The sequence below is a fragment of the Hyperolius riggenbachi genome, chromosome 3 (assembly GCF_040937935.1).
Source record: "Hyperolius riggenbachi isolate aHypRig1 chromosome 3, aHypRig1.pri, whole genome shotgun sequence".
In the NCBI taxonomy this organism is placed as follows: domain Eukaryota; kingdom Metazoa; phylum Chordata; class Amphibia; order Anura; family Hyperoliidae; genus Hyperolius; species Hyperolius riggenbachi.
Window position 1 is genome coordinate 504,261,956 of NC_090648.1, and position 14,910 is coordinate 504,276,865.

Here is a 14,910-nt window from a genome sequence, read left to right on the forward strand (position 1 = left end):
TCCCCACCTCGTGATTTCTCCAATGATTTTCTCGACCACTGGCAATTTTTTTTGAGCGGCGAGCGGTCTTTTCCACGATCTCAGCATGTTGGTACAGGCGCACGATCACGCGATTGTCGCTTAGCATCTTGCGGCGATAACGACCATCACGACAGATCGGATCAGAACTTTAAAGTGACGCTCCAGGACCCGCCGGTGAACACTTCCGGTTTGGCCGTCACCAGCCGACAGGCATGGGAACGCGAGTGATTCTTCGCGTTCCCAGCCTGTATATCGCCCCCTATGCTGCTATTGCGGCCTCCTGCCCGGTGACGGCCAAACCGGAAGTGTTCGTCGGCGGGTCCTGGAGCATCAGAGCAGGGCTGCGAGGGCACCGATCGGCTGCTGGGGGCTGAGCGAAGCCCCAGGTTAGTAAATCTAATTTTTTATCGTTGACTTAAGGATCACTTTAAGATCCCCGATGACTCCTACGCAGAGCAGCGCGATCGCTTGAAGTCTCGATCGTGCCAGTCGTGTAACGTTGCTTGAGGTCGTGCTTACCCGCCAGCCGGAAGATGGATCGGGGGCAGCGCTCGTCGTCATGGAGACATCGCTGGATCCATCTTCCTGATTCGCGAGTTGAGTATTTACCTTTACATACAGGGATTGATTTACTAAAGCCTGGAGGATATAATATGATCCCAGCAGCTAAAAACGTATGTAAAAACGCGTGTGAATGCGCATGGTTAGCGTCAGGAAACACTCGTGCAGCAGCGTTTTGTAGTGTGAAAGAGACCTAAGATATTTTATTTTATAACACTGTTCTGCACATGCCGATTCTTCGAATAGGCTACGTATTAAGCAGGAGGATCGGCCATACTATGCCAGGGAAAAAAAACACATATATAAGTAGATAAATACTTGATCTACTTACATAACACATGTATTGTACTGTCCACGTTTTGATTTAAGTGAATCTTATATAGTAAATTAAGAGACTTCTGTTCCTGGTGGGGGCCATGTCTTTTGCCCACAGTTTGAGGCTAAATACTGAAGTCATTTCTTCCCTTAACTTATCTTTATTTTCTCCTCCAATCTCTGCATCACCTCAGCCTTGCTTGTAAACACAAGTGAGCAGAGGATCATGTTTCAGCAAGGCAGGGAGATGAAGGGAAGATGAGGAATATATTATAGATAAAAAGAACCCCCAGCATGCAACTGAATGGCAATAGCTATTAAAGGGCCAGTGCTCCTAAAGTATGTGACGCCTCCAAATCATAACAGCAGAAAAAGTTTTGAATGCAGGATTAGCATCTTTATCACTTAATACACTCAGACCAGTTGCTGTTGAAATTTGATTTTTTTATGGTGAAAATCGTGCTTTAAAGAGGAGCTGTAACCAAGGATTGAACTTCACCCCAATCAGTAGCTGATACCCCCTTTCCCACCAGAAATCTTTACTTTTTCTCCAATAGATCAGCAGGTAGGATCTGTATGGCTTTTTGTAGTTAACATCCCCCCCCCCCCCCCCCCCCCGTGTGATGTCATGACCATGGTCCTGACCGTTTGCTGTCTGTGAACCTCATTGCATTGTGGGAAATTACTACTTTTTCCCACTGTCAAGCAAGCAGTATCTCCCCACTGTGCATGGACCTCTCAGTAACGAACATTCCGTACAGATCACCTGGCAGAACTAAAGATGTCACCACCAGTGATACTTTTCAGAATGTAAATCACGGAGAGGAAATATTTTACAATGGGCAAACACTGACTAAATAATCTACAGATAAATATTGTAAAAAAAAAATAAAAAAGCAGTTTTATTCATAATGTTGTTTTCACTACAGTTCCTCTTTGAATGCTGCACACACAGGTTGCTGCAGTCACGTATATTATTCATTACAGGTCTGGATGCTGTACTTACAGATTGCTGCAGTCATATGTGTTTCTTACTACAGGTGTGGATGTGTGGCGGTCGGATGGAAGACGCTCCGTGCTCTCGAGTGGGACACATCTACCGGAAATATGTACCCTACAAGGTGCCAGCGGGAGTCAGCTTGGCAAGGGTAAGGCTAAATTATTTGCATAAAAAAAAATGATAAGCAAAGTGGAATTAGTCTAGCATAACGTACAATAAAAACTGGTTTCCCTACTTTTTATTGTCCGTATATTGATCCCACTTGCTTATGTCCTAAAATAATGTCATCTGTGTAAAGTTAACAAGTCCCACCAGCTCAGAGCACAGCAGTGCTAGGAACTCCCAGTGCATGGTTATGTCATCTCAAGTTCAATCAAAAAGCTTTTTAGTGAGGAAAAACGTCACTGGTCTGCATACACACACTGCATTGAACCAGAAAATCTCTGTAGTGCATTTGCTCTGTGTTGTCTTCTGCAATTGGTGATTAAAGAACAATCTGGGAAGACACACAAGCTAAGGGCTGGTTTCCACTCGGAGTGCAAATCGCAATTTTGCGGTATGTAATTGTAATTGCCGTTCAGCTTATAACGCTAGTGGTCACACAGGGCCACTTATATCGCTAGTGGTCACACAGGGCCGCTTATATCGCTAGTGGTCACACAGGGCCGCTTATATCGTTAGTGGTCACACAGGGCCACTTATATCGCCAGTGGTCACACAGGGCCACTTATAACGCTAGTGGTCACACAGGGCCACTTATGACGCTAGTGGTCACACAGGGCCACTTATAACGCTAGTGGTCACACAGGGCCACGTATAACTCTAGTTGGCACACAGGGCCACTTATAACGCTAGTGGTCACACAGGGCCACTTACAACGCTAGTGGTCACACAGGGCCACTTATAACAGTAGTGGTCACACAGGGCCACTTATATCGCTAGTGGTCACACAGGGCCACTTATAACGCTAGTGGTCACACAGGGCCACTTATATCGCTAGTGGTCACACAGGGCCACTTATAACGCTAGTGGTCACACAGGGCCACTTACAACGCTAGTGGTCACACAGGGCCACTTATAACAGTAGTGGTCACACAGGGCCACTTATATCGCTAGTGGTCACACAGGGCCACTTATAACGCTAGTGGTCACACAGGGCCACTTATATCGCTAGTGGTCACACAGGGCCACTTATAACGCTAGTGGTCACACAGGGCCACTTATAACGCTAGTGGTCACACAGGGCCACTTATGACGCTAGTGGTCACACAGGGCCACTTCTAACGCTAGTGGTCACACAGGGCCACGTATAACTCTAGTTGGCACACAGGGCCACTTATAACGCTAGTGGTCACACAGGGCCACTTATAACGCTAGTGGTCACACAGGGCCACTTATAACGCTAGTTGTCACACAGGGCCACTTACAACGCTAGTGGTCACACAGGGCCACTTACAACGCTAGTGGTCACACAGGGCCACTTACAACGCTAGTGGTCACACAGGGCCACTTATAACAGTAGTGGTCACACAGGGCCACTTATAACGCTAGTGGTCACACAGGGCCACTTATAACGCTAGTGGTCACACAGGGCGACTTATAACGCTAGTTGTCACACAGGGCCACTTATATCGCTAGTGGTCACACAGGGCAACTTATAACGCTAGTGGTCACACAGGGCCACTTATAACGCTAGTGGTCACACAGGGCCACGTATAACGCTAGTTGTCACACAGGGCCACTTATAACGCTAGTGGTCACACAGGGCCACTTATATCACTAGTGGTCACACAAGGCTACTTATAACGCTAGTGGTCACACAGGGCCACTTATAACGCTAGTGGTCACACAGGGCCACGTATAACTCTAGTTGTCACACAGGGCCACTTATATCGCTAGTGGTCACACAGGGCCACGTATAACTCTAGTTGTCACACAGGGCCACTTATATTGCTAGTGGTCACACAGGGCCACCTATAACGCTAGTTGTCACACAGGGCAACTTATAACGCTAGTTGTCACACGGGGCCACTTATATCGCTAGTGGTCACACAGGGCCACTTATAACGCTAGTGGTCACACAGGGCAACTTATAACGCTAGTGGTCACACAGGGCCACTTATATCACTAGTGGTCACACAGGGCCACTTATAACGCTAGTGGTCACACAGGGCCACTTATATCGCTAGTGGTCACACAGGGCCACTTATAACGCTAGCGGTCACACCGGGCCACTTATATCGCTAGTGGTCACACAGGGCCACTTATAACGCTAGTGGTCACACAGGGCCACTTATAACGCTTGTGGTCACTCAGGGCCACTTATATCGCTAGTAGTCACACAGGGCCACTTATAACGCTAGCGGTCACACCGGGCCACTTATATCGCTAGTGGTCACACAGGGCCACTTATAACGCTAGTGGTCACACAGGGCCACTTATAACGCTAGTGGTCACACAGGGCCACTTATAACGCTAGTGGTCACACAGGGCCACTTATAACGCTAGTTGTCACACAGGGCCACTTATAACGCTAGTGGTCACACAGGGCCACTTATAACGCTAGTTGTCACACAGGGCCACTTATAACGCTAGTGGTCACACAGGGCCACTTATAACGCTAGTGGTCACACAGGGCCACTTATAACGCTAGTTGTCACACAGGGCCACTTATAACGCTAGTGGACACACAGGCCCAAGTATAACTCTAGTTGTCACATGAAGTTAAACAGGGATATCATTTGCAGAGAGTGCAGCGAAGTTTTCGCGTGTCCATAACGCATCGTTTGCTTTAAGAAGCGAGTTGCGTCTTTAATCTACGTAGAGCAAGCCTGGCTGCACAAGTAAATTGAGGAAGAGAGAGAAACATATACTTAGCTGAACTTACAGGAACACAAATTATTTCCGCTGAAATTCTTTCCAAACCACAATATAAAGGTTTGCGATTCGCTTTGCTGGAGCTCCATCTAGTGGTCGTCTTGCTAACTTGTTCTGAGAGCTTCATGTCATTTGTGAGCCATTGCCTTGCACATTTATCCGTTGAAGTTGCTTAAAGAAACACTGTTAAACCAAATGTTCTAAAATGACAATGTACAAATAATGTCTAAGTAGCTGTGTAAACATTTTCCTACTTTTCATGTTAAACATTAGAAGCAAATGCTGTAATTCAACGTGTGTAGGATTCAGCTACGTTTGAATGTCTCATTTGCATAGGTGAATCTCTGAATTCTGACCTGCTAAGACTAGTGTAATATTGAAGCAGAGTTATATGAAAAGCCTGTCAGGTGTCAGGTTTCACACACAATCACAAATGTTTATGTTGCACATAAGATACATTTCCTCTGCGCTCTGAGACAGCCAGAGCTTTTTCACACACACACACACACACACACACACACACACACACACACACACACGCACTGTGAGGGAATTCCCCCCTCCCATCATGGCTCAGTCTGCCGTCAGAATTGCTGTCAGAAAAGTGTGAAAGGAATTAGATAACGTAAACAAAGAGATAAGTGTTCAAATGTATACACCAGTACTTAGCAGCACTGAAGCCTATGACAGCCAATCACTGTCATTGGCTAGCAGGTGGAGGGAGGGCGGAGTTATAAGAAAATAATAATGAAAAAAAATAGTAATGTTATTTACAAAAAAAATAAATAAACATGCTGGCAGGGATCAGAGACCCACCAACAGAGCTTTCTGAGCTTGTGTGCTAGGTTGTTTGGCCCAGCAGCGAGGCCTAAAAGCTGCAGTGGCCTAATTAGTAAAAAATGGCCTGGTCACTAGGGAGGTTTAAGACCACAGTCCTTAAGTGGTTAAAAGAAACCTGAACTGAGAGGGATATGGAGGCTGCCACATTGATTTCCTTTTAAATAATGCAAATTGCCCGTCTGTCCTGCTGATCCTGGGTCTCCAGGGCCGGCCTGCTCATGAGGCGGGGTGAAACATTTGCCTCAGGCGGCATTTCTGGGGGGGCGGCACCTGCCTGTCTATGGGCGCCGGGGGCCGCCCGCCGAGCTGGAGGGGTAGCGGGCAGAAAGGGGGTATTGGGCCTAGCGGTGGGGTATTGGTCCTCGCCTGGGTCCCCCGATCCGCGCTCCCCTCCAGCTTTAAAAAGTGAAGTACCAGCTCTATGATTAAGAGGCGACGGGCGGGGATAACTCACCTTTTCCGCGTTCCAGCGTGCGCTCCACTGACGCCACTTCCAGCAACGCCGCCCACTGTATTCCAAGTTGGCAGCGGGGGGGGCAGCGATTTTTTTCCAAATTTTGCCTCAGGCGGCAAAAAGTCTAGGGCCGGCCCTGTGGGTCTCTAATACTTTAAGCCATAGACCCTAAACAAGCATATGCAGGTCAGATGTTTCTTGTGTGATTTAGACACTACTGCCGCCACAGAGATCAGCAGGCCTGCCAGACAACTGGCTTTGTTTAAAAAGAAATAAATATAGATGCCTCCATATCCCTCCCACTTTAAGTGTCCTTTAACCACTCTGCAACCGCCAAACGCAGGATGGCGGCCTCAGAGTGGCTTCCTCGTTCCTCTATCACGCACTGGGCATGAGCTCTCAATGCATGAGATTTGACGGAAGCTTGCACTTGTTCTAGTGCGAGCGTCCGTAAATAAACAGAGCGGGGCTCCGTAATCAGACTGCTAGTAGCGATCGAGGCTGGCAGGCTGTTAAGGGGAAAAATAAGCTGTTTCTCTTTTGTATAGCGCTGCGATCTAGCGTAGCACTGTACTGGGGGGCAGCTCTGTCACTGAGCTGTCCTCTCAAGTGGCTCACGAACTGATCCCCCCGAGGTGATCAACTTTGATTGGATATCGGGAGGGGGGGGTTGTTAATTGGTGGCAAGAAAAGGAGGTGCTAGTGTGCTAAGTTGTATGGCCGTGCAGCAAACTGTTAAAGCTGCAGAGTGCTGAATTGTAAAAAATGGCCTGGTCACTGGGGGAGTGTAAGCCTGATGTCCTCAAGAGGTGAATGAGAGATTGCTTTTGGTTTCTGCCTAATCAGCTGATCTTCTCTTACAGAATCTGAAGAGAGTGGCTGAAGTGTGGATGGATGAATATGCAGAATATATCTACCAGCGGCGGCCCGACTACCGGCACCTCTCTGCTGGTGACGTGGCCGGTCAGAAGGAGCTGCGCAGCCGGCTAAACTGCCAAAACTTCAAGTGGTTCATGAACAAAGTGGCCTGGGACCTGCCCAAATTCTACCCTCCTGTAGAGCCTCCTGCCGCTGCCTGGGGAGAGGTAAGTCAGAAGTACATACCGTATATACCAGGGTTGTGGAGTCGGTACAAAAATCTTCCGACTCCAACTCAGACTCAGTTTATGAAATCACGACTCCGACTCCAACTCCGGGTACCCAAAATAGCTCCGACCTCGACTCCGACTCCTTAGTCTAATACTTAACAGGACTGTGGATTTTGTACAAAAATCACCTGACTCCGACGCCTCAGTTTATGAAATCAATGACTCCGACTCAAACTCCCCAAAATTGGCCCGACTCCTTGACTCCAACTCCGACTCCACAGCCCTGGTATATACTTACAAATAAGCCCTCCCGCTCAGATGCTGTCCCCCAACCCAAATTACAACTTGTGATTAGTCACAGATGAGGGGAATTAGACAGGCTAAACTCTCTAAGTACATACAGGGTGCATTTCTCTCTGTTTTCCTTCTGTCCTGTGCAAGAGTTCAGGTCCACTTTAAAGCACACCTGAAATTAGAGTAATATGGAGGCTGCCATAATTATTTCCCTTTAGGCAATACCAGTTGCCTGGCGGTCCTGCTGATCCTTTGCCTCTAATACTTTCAGCCATAGCCCCTGAACAAGCATGCAGCATATCAGCTGTTTCTGACATTATTGTCAGATCTGTCAAGATTATCTGCATGCTTGTTTCTGGTGTGATTCAGACACTACTGCAACTAAATAGATCAGCAGGGCTGCCAGGCAACTGGCTGGAAGTAAATATGGCAGCCTCCATGTTCTTCTAACTTCAGTTGTCCTCTAAAGAATGCGCATTGCCTGGCTGTCCTGCTGAGTCTCTACCTGTAATACTTTCAGCCATAGTCCCTGAACTGGATTAGCTGCATGCTTGTTTCAGGTGTGTGATTCAGACACGTCTGCAGCCAAGAGATCAGCAGGATAGCCAGGCAACTGGTATTGTTTAACAGGAAATAATTATGGCAGCCTCCATATCTCTCTCCAGGTGTCAGCACCCCTGAAGCAATTAAAAAAACTAGAGCTAGATTCTCCCCCATGTACAAGCCAGGCTCTGGTTTCCAGAGAGCCTTACGTGTCCTCGCTCCGTGCCCTCGGTCCACCTCTGTCCCCCAATGAAATGACACTCCTTCTAGACTCCTTGGAAGGCTTTGGAAGCACTGGTGTCCCCAGCCGCGCACCCCTGCAGCACATGCACAAGCTTGGACTGTGTGCGCAGTACGGATCGTCCTAGACATACTCAGGGTTGAAAGTACTTCCAAAGCCTGCATGAGGGATACCGAGGGTGTATTCCACCTGCAGGTCAAATGTCTCCAACTGGTGGAACAGCGGTGGCCCAAATGGCATGGAAAGAGCACCGGAAGGCTGTATGGGCTCTAGATCCATAGGTGAGTATCTGACTTTTGATTGGTCACGTCAGGGCTGCTTTAAAGTGAACCGAGCACCCTTTTTAGCACCCAGGGCATTGCAATAGCACCTTAACCCTTTCCACTCTGAGTTCTTTCCTAAAGGAAGTCGTTTCTGCTCTGAGGTTTTTTTTTAAAGAAATGCACTCTCCCTCTTACTCTCTCTCCCATTTTAACATGGAACGTAACATAGTAACATGGTATACCTTATTTTAAAGAACACATTATAACGTTTAATTTCATACCTTGGGCAGCACGGTGGCATAGTGGTTAGCTCTCTCGCCTTGCAGCGCTGGGTCCCTGGTTCGAATCCCAGCCAGGGCACTATCTGCAAAGAGTTTGTATGTTCTCTCCGTGTCTGCGTTGGTTTCCTCCGGGCACTCCGGTTTCCTCCCACATTCCAAAAAAACATATGGATAAGTTAATTGGCTCCCCCTAAAAATTGGCCCTAGACTACAGTACTTACACTACATAATACAGACATATGGCAATGGTAGGGATTAGATTGTGAGCTCCTTTGAGGGACAGTTAGTGACAAGATATATATATATATATATACACTGTACAGCGCTGCGTAATATGTCGGCGCTATATAAATACCAAATAATAATAATACCTTATTTGGACAGTTTGGCATCTTCTATTGGCTGGTAGCAGAGGAGAAAGCCAAGGTATGGTAAATTGAAAAAACAGTTTCCTGGGTGTAATCCGGGCCTGCGTGAGCAAGTCTCGCAATAATAGGTGGTTTTATTCCCGCCACCCGGGGCCTTACTGTCCCTACACACAATGCAATCTTTGGTATATCGATTGGGCAGATTAGCAATAAAATACTGGCTACTATTTAAACCCTCCCCAGTCCATCCCATAGGATTCCGTTCATTCTGTGTGCAACTTTGCAGGCAATTTGCAAAAAAAAAAAAATGCAATTAAACAGCAAGGAATCTGCAGAAAGGAATCTGCAGATTCAAATCACAAACCATTTTTTATTTCATTAAAAAAAAAAAAAAAAAAAAAAACAAAGAAACAGAAGTGACATTTACATGTAAATGTCACTTCCTGCCGGCCGGGATAGCGGATTTCCAGTTTGGGGCTGGGGCACTGCGCTGCAAACCACCGCTGCAGGGATGTCCCGCATAGTGGGACATACGAGCGCATCGGGTTTTTGCGTATGTCCCGCTAATCGGGACATACGAGTGGAAAGGGTTAAACAATATAGCTCATGGCTAAAAAATCCATTCTACCTCTTCTTTTTACATTTAAGTGTAAATGTAATGTTTTATTGCTCTACTTCCACGGCCTGCTGTCCACAGAAAGAGCAGGCAGATAAGGACAGCTGTAATTAGCAGTAGCAATGAGCAAACACAAACTTTCATCAGCAGGGGGTTGGAGGGATAGGACACTGTGCTTCAAACAGTTTAGAGAAGTCACACTTAATAACATCCACACCTTTGCCTTGATAAATAAGGGCAGGGGGAGGGGGGTGGCAGCTCCTACAGCTATAAGAACCCAGGACAAACTGCAGAAAATAAAAGCTGCTTGGATCCCTTTAAGGACAATATTCTACTAATAATTCATGTTCTTTCCACTTGTGTGCAGATCCGTAATAAGAAGTCTGGCCTGTGTGTGGACAGCAGGCATGCCTCTATGGGTACAGAGCTACGGCTGGACGTCTGCACCAAGGGCCGGAAGGCGGATGCGTGGAACAACGTCCAGGTATGTAGGCGGAGCCTCCGGCTACTCTACGCGGGTCACAAATCAGGAGAAAGACGCTAACGTATGTTCTCTTTCAGGTGTTCACCCTGGGCTGGAGGGAAGACATCCGGCCGGGGGACTCCCAGCACACCAAGAAGGTCTGCTTCGATGCCATCTCTCACACCAGCCCTGTCACACTCTTTGATTGCCACGGCATGAGGGGCAACCAGCTATGGAAATACAGAAAGGTGAGCAAAGAGTGACCTCTTCTGGAGAGACCTCCATGGGCTCAACTCACTACGACCTGTTCAATAAAAAATAATAGGTAGATAAAATGCCGCATTTGGTGTTATAGACTTGTTTTCTGAATTCACAGAGATTTTCACAAATGCGGTAATAGTTTGGTAATTTACTGAAAAATATGGCTTTACTTCACTAAGAGCTGTTCGGTAATAAGTACTGTATTTTCCGCCGTATTAGATGCACTTTCTCCCCAAAAAACGGGGAGGAAAAATGCCTGCGTCTTATACGGCAAAGGCCGGGAATCCCTGACTCACGAAAGCCCGCCAATACAAACTACCGCCATGTCGGGGATTTCATGCATGTGCCAATTCCCCCCCTCCCTCCCACATGCCCTCACTTCCTCCCCCTGTCTTTGGCTCCTCCGTGTGTAGCAGCGGCTGACTTACCTAATACATGGTGCCCGCTGGGATTGCAGACCTTCTTCTCCTCCGCAGTTCTCCCTCTAGTGTTGGTGTAGCACACACGATGATGCGATCAACATGAGCCATTCACTAGAGCGAGCTGCGCAGAGGAGAAGGAGGTCTGCAATCCCTGAGGGCGCCATGTATTAGGTAAGCCAGCTGCTGCTATACACTGGGGGGCAGGAGACGGGGAGGAAGTGGGGGGTGCGGGCAGAACGGGACACAGGAGGACACATGGAGGGGGACAACATGTACAAGACACTCCTGGAACATGGACGCACCAGGTTTAATATATAGCCCTGTTTTGGTTTTTTTTGCCCTCTAAACCAGGGTCATCTTATGTTCCGCCAGAGCGTCTTATAGGACGGAAAATACGGTAAAAACTGTTGACCGGGTTTCGGCAGTAAGCGGTGTTCTACTGCGGTGAAGTTCTCCCACTTCTGGCCTGTGTTGTGATGATTCTTTAGGTGGTCTGCCTAAAACATGAGCCCTTCCTTTGCAAGAGCTTATTGTGACAGCGTACAACAGAAAAAGGCATCCCCAGCTGTCCCGCCCGGCAGTATATCGGCACCAATGGAGTGAGGAGTATGATGGAGTGGCTCCTCCTACCGGCTGTCTCCTTTGCCTGTCCAGTTTACCAAATGGCTGATTGTTAGTTACCAACAGCTCCAGGCTGGAGATAAATACTGAACATCTTGCTTGTTTTACCGAGCCCTCCAGTATTTCTGCATTGACATTTATTGAGGTTTTTACCTCACAAGTCAGTAAATTATCTCACAAAATGGTAATTTTACTTTTCTATGCAGTAACAACCTTGGTGAATTGACATTGAAAGCAGGATTGTCAGCCATGAAATCAAATTCCATTTACCCTCTGCTCAGTGTTTATTATGTAGTCTACATGCAGTCTGCATTGCACGCATTCCAATATAATCATAAATGTTTTTGTTGTAATGAATCTTATCTCAGTCAGCCTGGCTCTCCTCTGGTACATTGCCGGGGAGAGGGAAGCCTGTTATTTCCCGCTCACATTCCTGCTCCTCACTGATTGGCTGAGGGCAGTTCTGTGTAGCACAAGTCTAAGAAGGGAAATACACCTCACCCCTCTGCAGAAGTTGCTGAAACACTATATATGCTGTCCTCACATGTGTTGACAAAACAAGCTAGATATGACAGTGCAGTTTTAGTACAGAGCTTCGTAGGGAGGAGGGCTGGCAATACATACACCATTTCAGACAGGAGATAAAAAGCGTAAGGGAGGAAATGACATCAGGATTGGCTTAAGTCAGAGGGAGTAAAGATGGAAAATGCCTGGAACGGTTTTCTCTTTATTTATAGGGAAGGTCCAAAGAACTACAAAAAAGAAATCCACTTACCTGGGGCTTCCTCCAGCCCCTTGCAGCCGTCCTGTGCCCTCACCGCAGCTCCGGTGGTTTTCGGTCCCCTCCGGTGCAGAATCTTCCTGCGCTTTAACATGCAGCTCACGGAGTCACACTGACGTCATCCGGGCTGTGCTGCGCAGACGCAGAACTACTGTACCTGCGCAGTACGGTCTGGATAACGTCAGCGCGACTCAGAGTACAGTAGCTTGCGCAGGCGCAGTAGGGATCTTGAACCGGAGGGGACTCCAGGCCATCGGCGGTGAGCGGAGCTGTGGCTTGGGACATGTCGACTGCAAGGGGCTGGAGGAAGCCCTGGGTAAGTAGATTTTTTTTTATTTACACAAGCTTGGATGTGTTTTTTAATATATAAAATGCACTGAAATCAAAATGTAGATAATGCTATATATATATATATATATATATATATGTTATGTAAGTAGAACAAGTAATTATCTACTTGTATATGTATTTGTTTGTTTTTCCCTGGGATAGTATGGCTGTCCCTGCTGCTTTAAAGGATACCCGAGGTGACATGATGAGATAGACATGTGTATGTACAGTGCCTAGCACACAAATAACTATGCTGTGTCCCTTTTCTTTCTTTCTCTGCCTGAAAGAGTTAAATATCAGGTATGCAAGTGGCTGACTCAGTCCTGACTCAGACAGGAAGTGACTACAGTGTGGCCCTCACTGATAAGAAATTCCTCTTTTAATCTCTTTCTTGCTCTCAGAAGCCATTTTCTGCTGGAGTTTCTTATCAGTGAGGGTCACACTGTAGTCACTTCCTGTCTGAGTCAGGACTGAGTCAGCCACTTGCATACCTAATATTTAACTCTTTCAGAAAGAGAAAGAAAAAAAAAAGAACACAGCATAGTTATTTGTGTGCTAGGCACTGTACGTACCCATGTCTATCTCATCATGTCACAAGTCACTTTGGGTATCCTTTAAAGAGTAACTGTCAGGCTGCAGAAGCTAATTTAAACCTCTATTCTCCTGTGTTAAACAGTTTAGAAGGAAGCCAAAAAGGCATTAGTGAAGATAAAAATCTCTCTTACTTTTGATGTGTGCTTATCAGCAAAGCTGTTAGACCCAAGCAGGACGCAAGCCGCATACTATACTGCAAAGCATTCTGGGGCCCTCCCCTCGGCTGCTAATGAGACGTTACAGCAGCTTGTAATCAGTCCAGAGTACACTGCAGGAGTCAGCTATTGTTCCTAGCCACATGGCTAATTAATATTCACTGCACACTGTGTTATTCAGTATGAGCTTTTCTGTGATCAGGAAGCAGGCAGGACATGACGACACATTTGGCTTCATAGGAGACAGAAAAACATGGAACCTGCCATGAGCTGTCAGGAGCATCAATCTCTGCATATACTATATAAAAATTCTGTGAAGTACAAACGTGGACAGTGAAATGCATATGTAATGTAAGTACAGCCAATCTTTAGCTACTGATATATGTGTTTATTTTCTCTGAGACCTTATACCTAACAGCTCCTCTTTAACAAACTGTTCTGAAAAAAACAGCTGTTTTCTGCTTTCCTGAATTGGGTAATGCTTTGTGAATTAAGCCGCTTTTGTAGAGTCATGAACTACAGGACAGCACACAATGGTAATCCTGTGTATATGTGTTCCTCCCCACAGGACAAGACCATTTTCCACCCCACCAGTAACAGCTGCCTGGACTGCAACGAATCAGAGCGCAAAGTGTTCATGAACATTTGTAGCCCCGCCTCCCCCACACAGCAATGGACTTTCGAACACACCAACTCCACCGTCCTCGACGCCTTCAACAGAGACCGGGGCTTATAGCGGCAGAGGGAAAGGAATATACATATATAAATAGGAATATATATATTTTAAATCTATATTTTTTACCGGTGGGGGGTGGGACTTTGGTTTCTCTCTGGCAAGAAAAATGTATTTTTTTCCCATTCATCATTTGTGTATACGATGAAAATAAAACAAAGGGATGTTCTGATCGAGTAAGCGTAGGCTGAATCTCGTTACATGATGCTGTGATCGGCACTTTACACCCAGTCTCCTAGCAACAGGTGAACTGAGGCTTCAGCAACTAAAAATCCTGTCTTTTTAATCTTGATCACATGACCAGGAACAAAGGACTTGAGAGGGTCAATGCTGATCATTGCAAATTGTATGCAGCTTGGAATTCAGCCCATCAAATTCATTCCCTGCCAGGTTTGACTGGCCCAGTGCCAAGCTGCATACAGATTTGCATAAAATTGACATGCTGGCTAGAACAGTCAACGTCACATTGACCATCTTTAGTGAGGAGTCAGTTTTCAGGCTCTGTGGGTGTGGCTACTGATGCCTGGATTGCATCACACCAGTGTTCATACTATAGGGGGAGGCAGGCACAGACTGAATACCTCTGAGAATATTGCAGCCTGTAGCACAGTCTGTACATGAAGCAGGAAGCTGCCAATATCTGGTTTCCGGACCAGGAATTTTACATATAACTTATATGATGTTGGCTAATTAAGCAATTTACAGACATATAGAAATGAGCTCTTTATGGCTTGCTGCTCTTACTTCTCCTGACTACTGTCATGTAGGCTGCCATTAACCCCTACAGA

At 46.6% G+C, this 14,910-nt stretch overlaps 1 protein-coding gene across 2 annotated transcripts in view; it reads left to right on the forward strand.

The window, feature by feature from the left end:
* Nucleotides 1–14,298, forward strand: part of GALNT10 (polypeptide N-acetylgalactosaminyltransferase 10) — a 285,295-nt gene extending 270,997 nt beyond the window's left edge. For both annotated transcript variants that reach the window (XM_068278341.1, XM_068278342.1), the window contains exons 8-12: nt 1,938–2,045; nt 6,932–7,153; nt 10,130–10,246; nt 10,324–10,473; nt 13,958–14,298. In XM_068278341.1, coding sequence (XP_068134442.1) covers nt 1,938–2,045; nt 6,932–7,153; nt 10,130–10,246; nt 10,324–10,473; nt 13,958–14,125 — 765 coding nt within the window. In that variant the 3' untranslated portion in view covers nt 14,126–14,298. The remainder of the gene's footprint in view (nt 1–1,937; nt 2,046–6,931; nt 7,154–10,129; nt 10,247–10,323; nt 10,474–13,957) is intronic.
* The last annotated feature ends 612 nt before the right edge of the window (nt 14,299–14,910 follow it).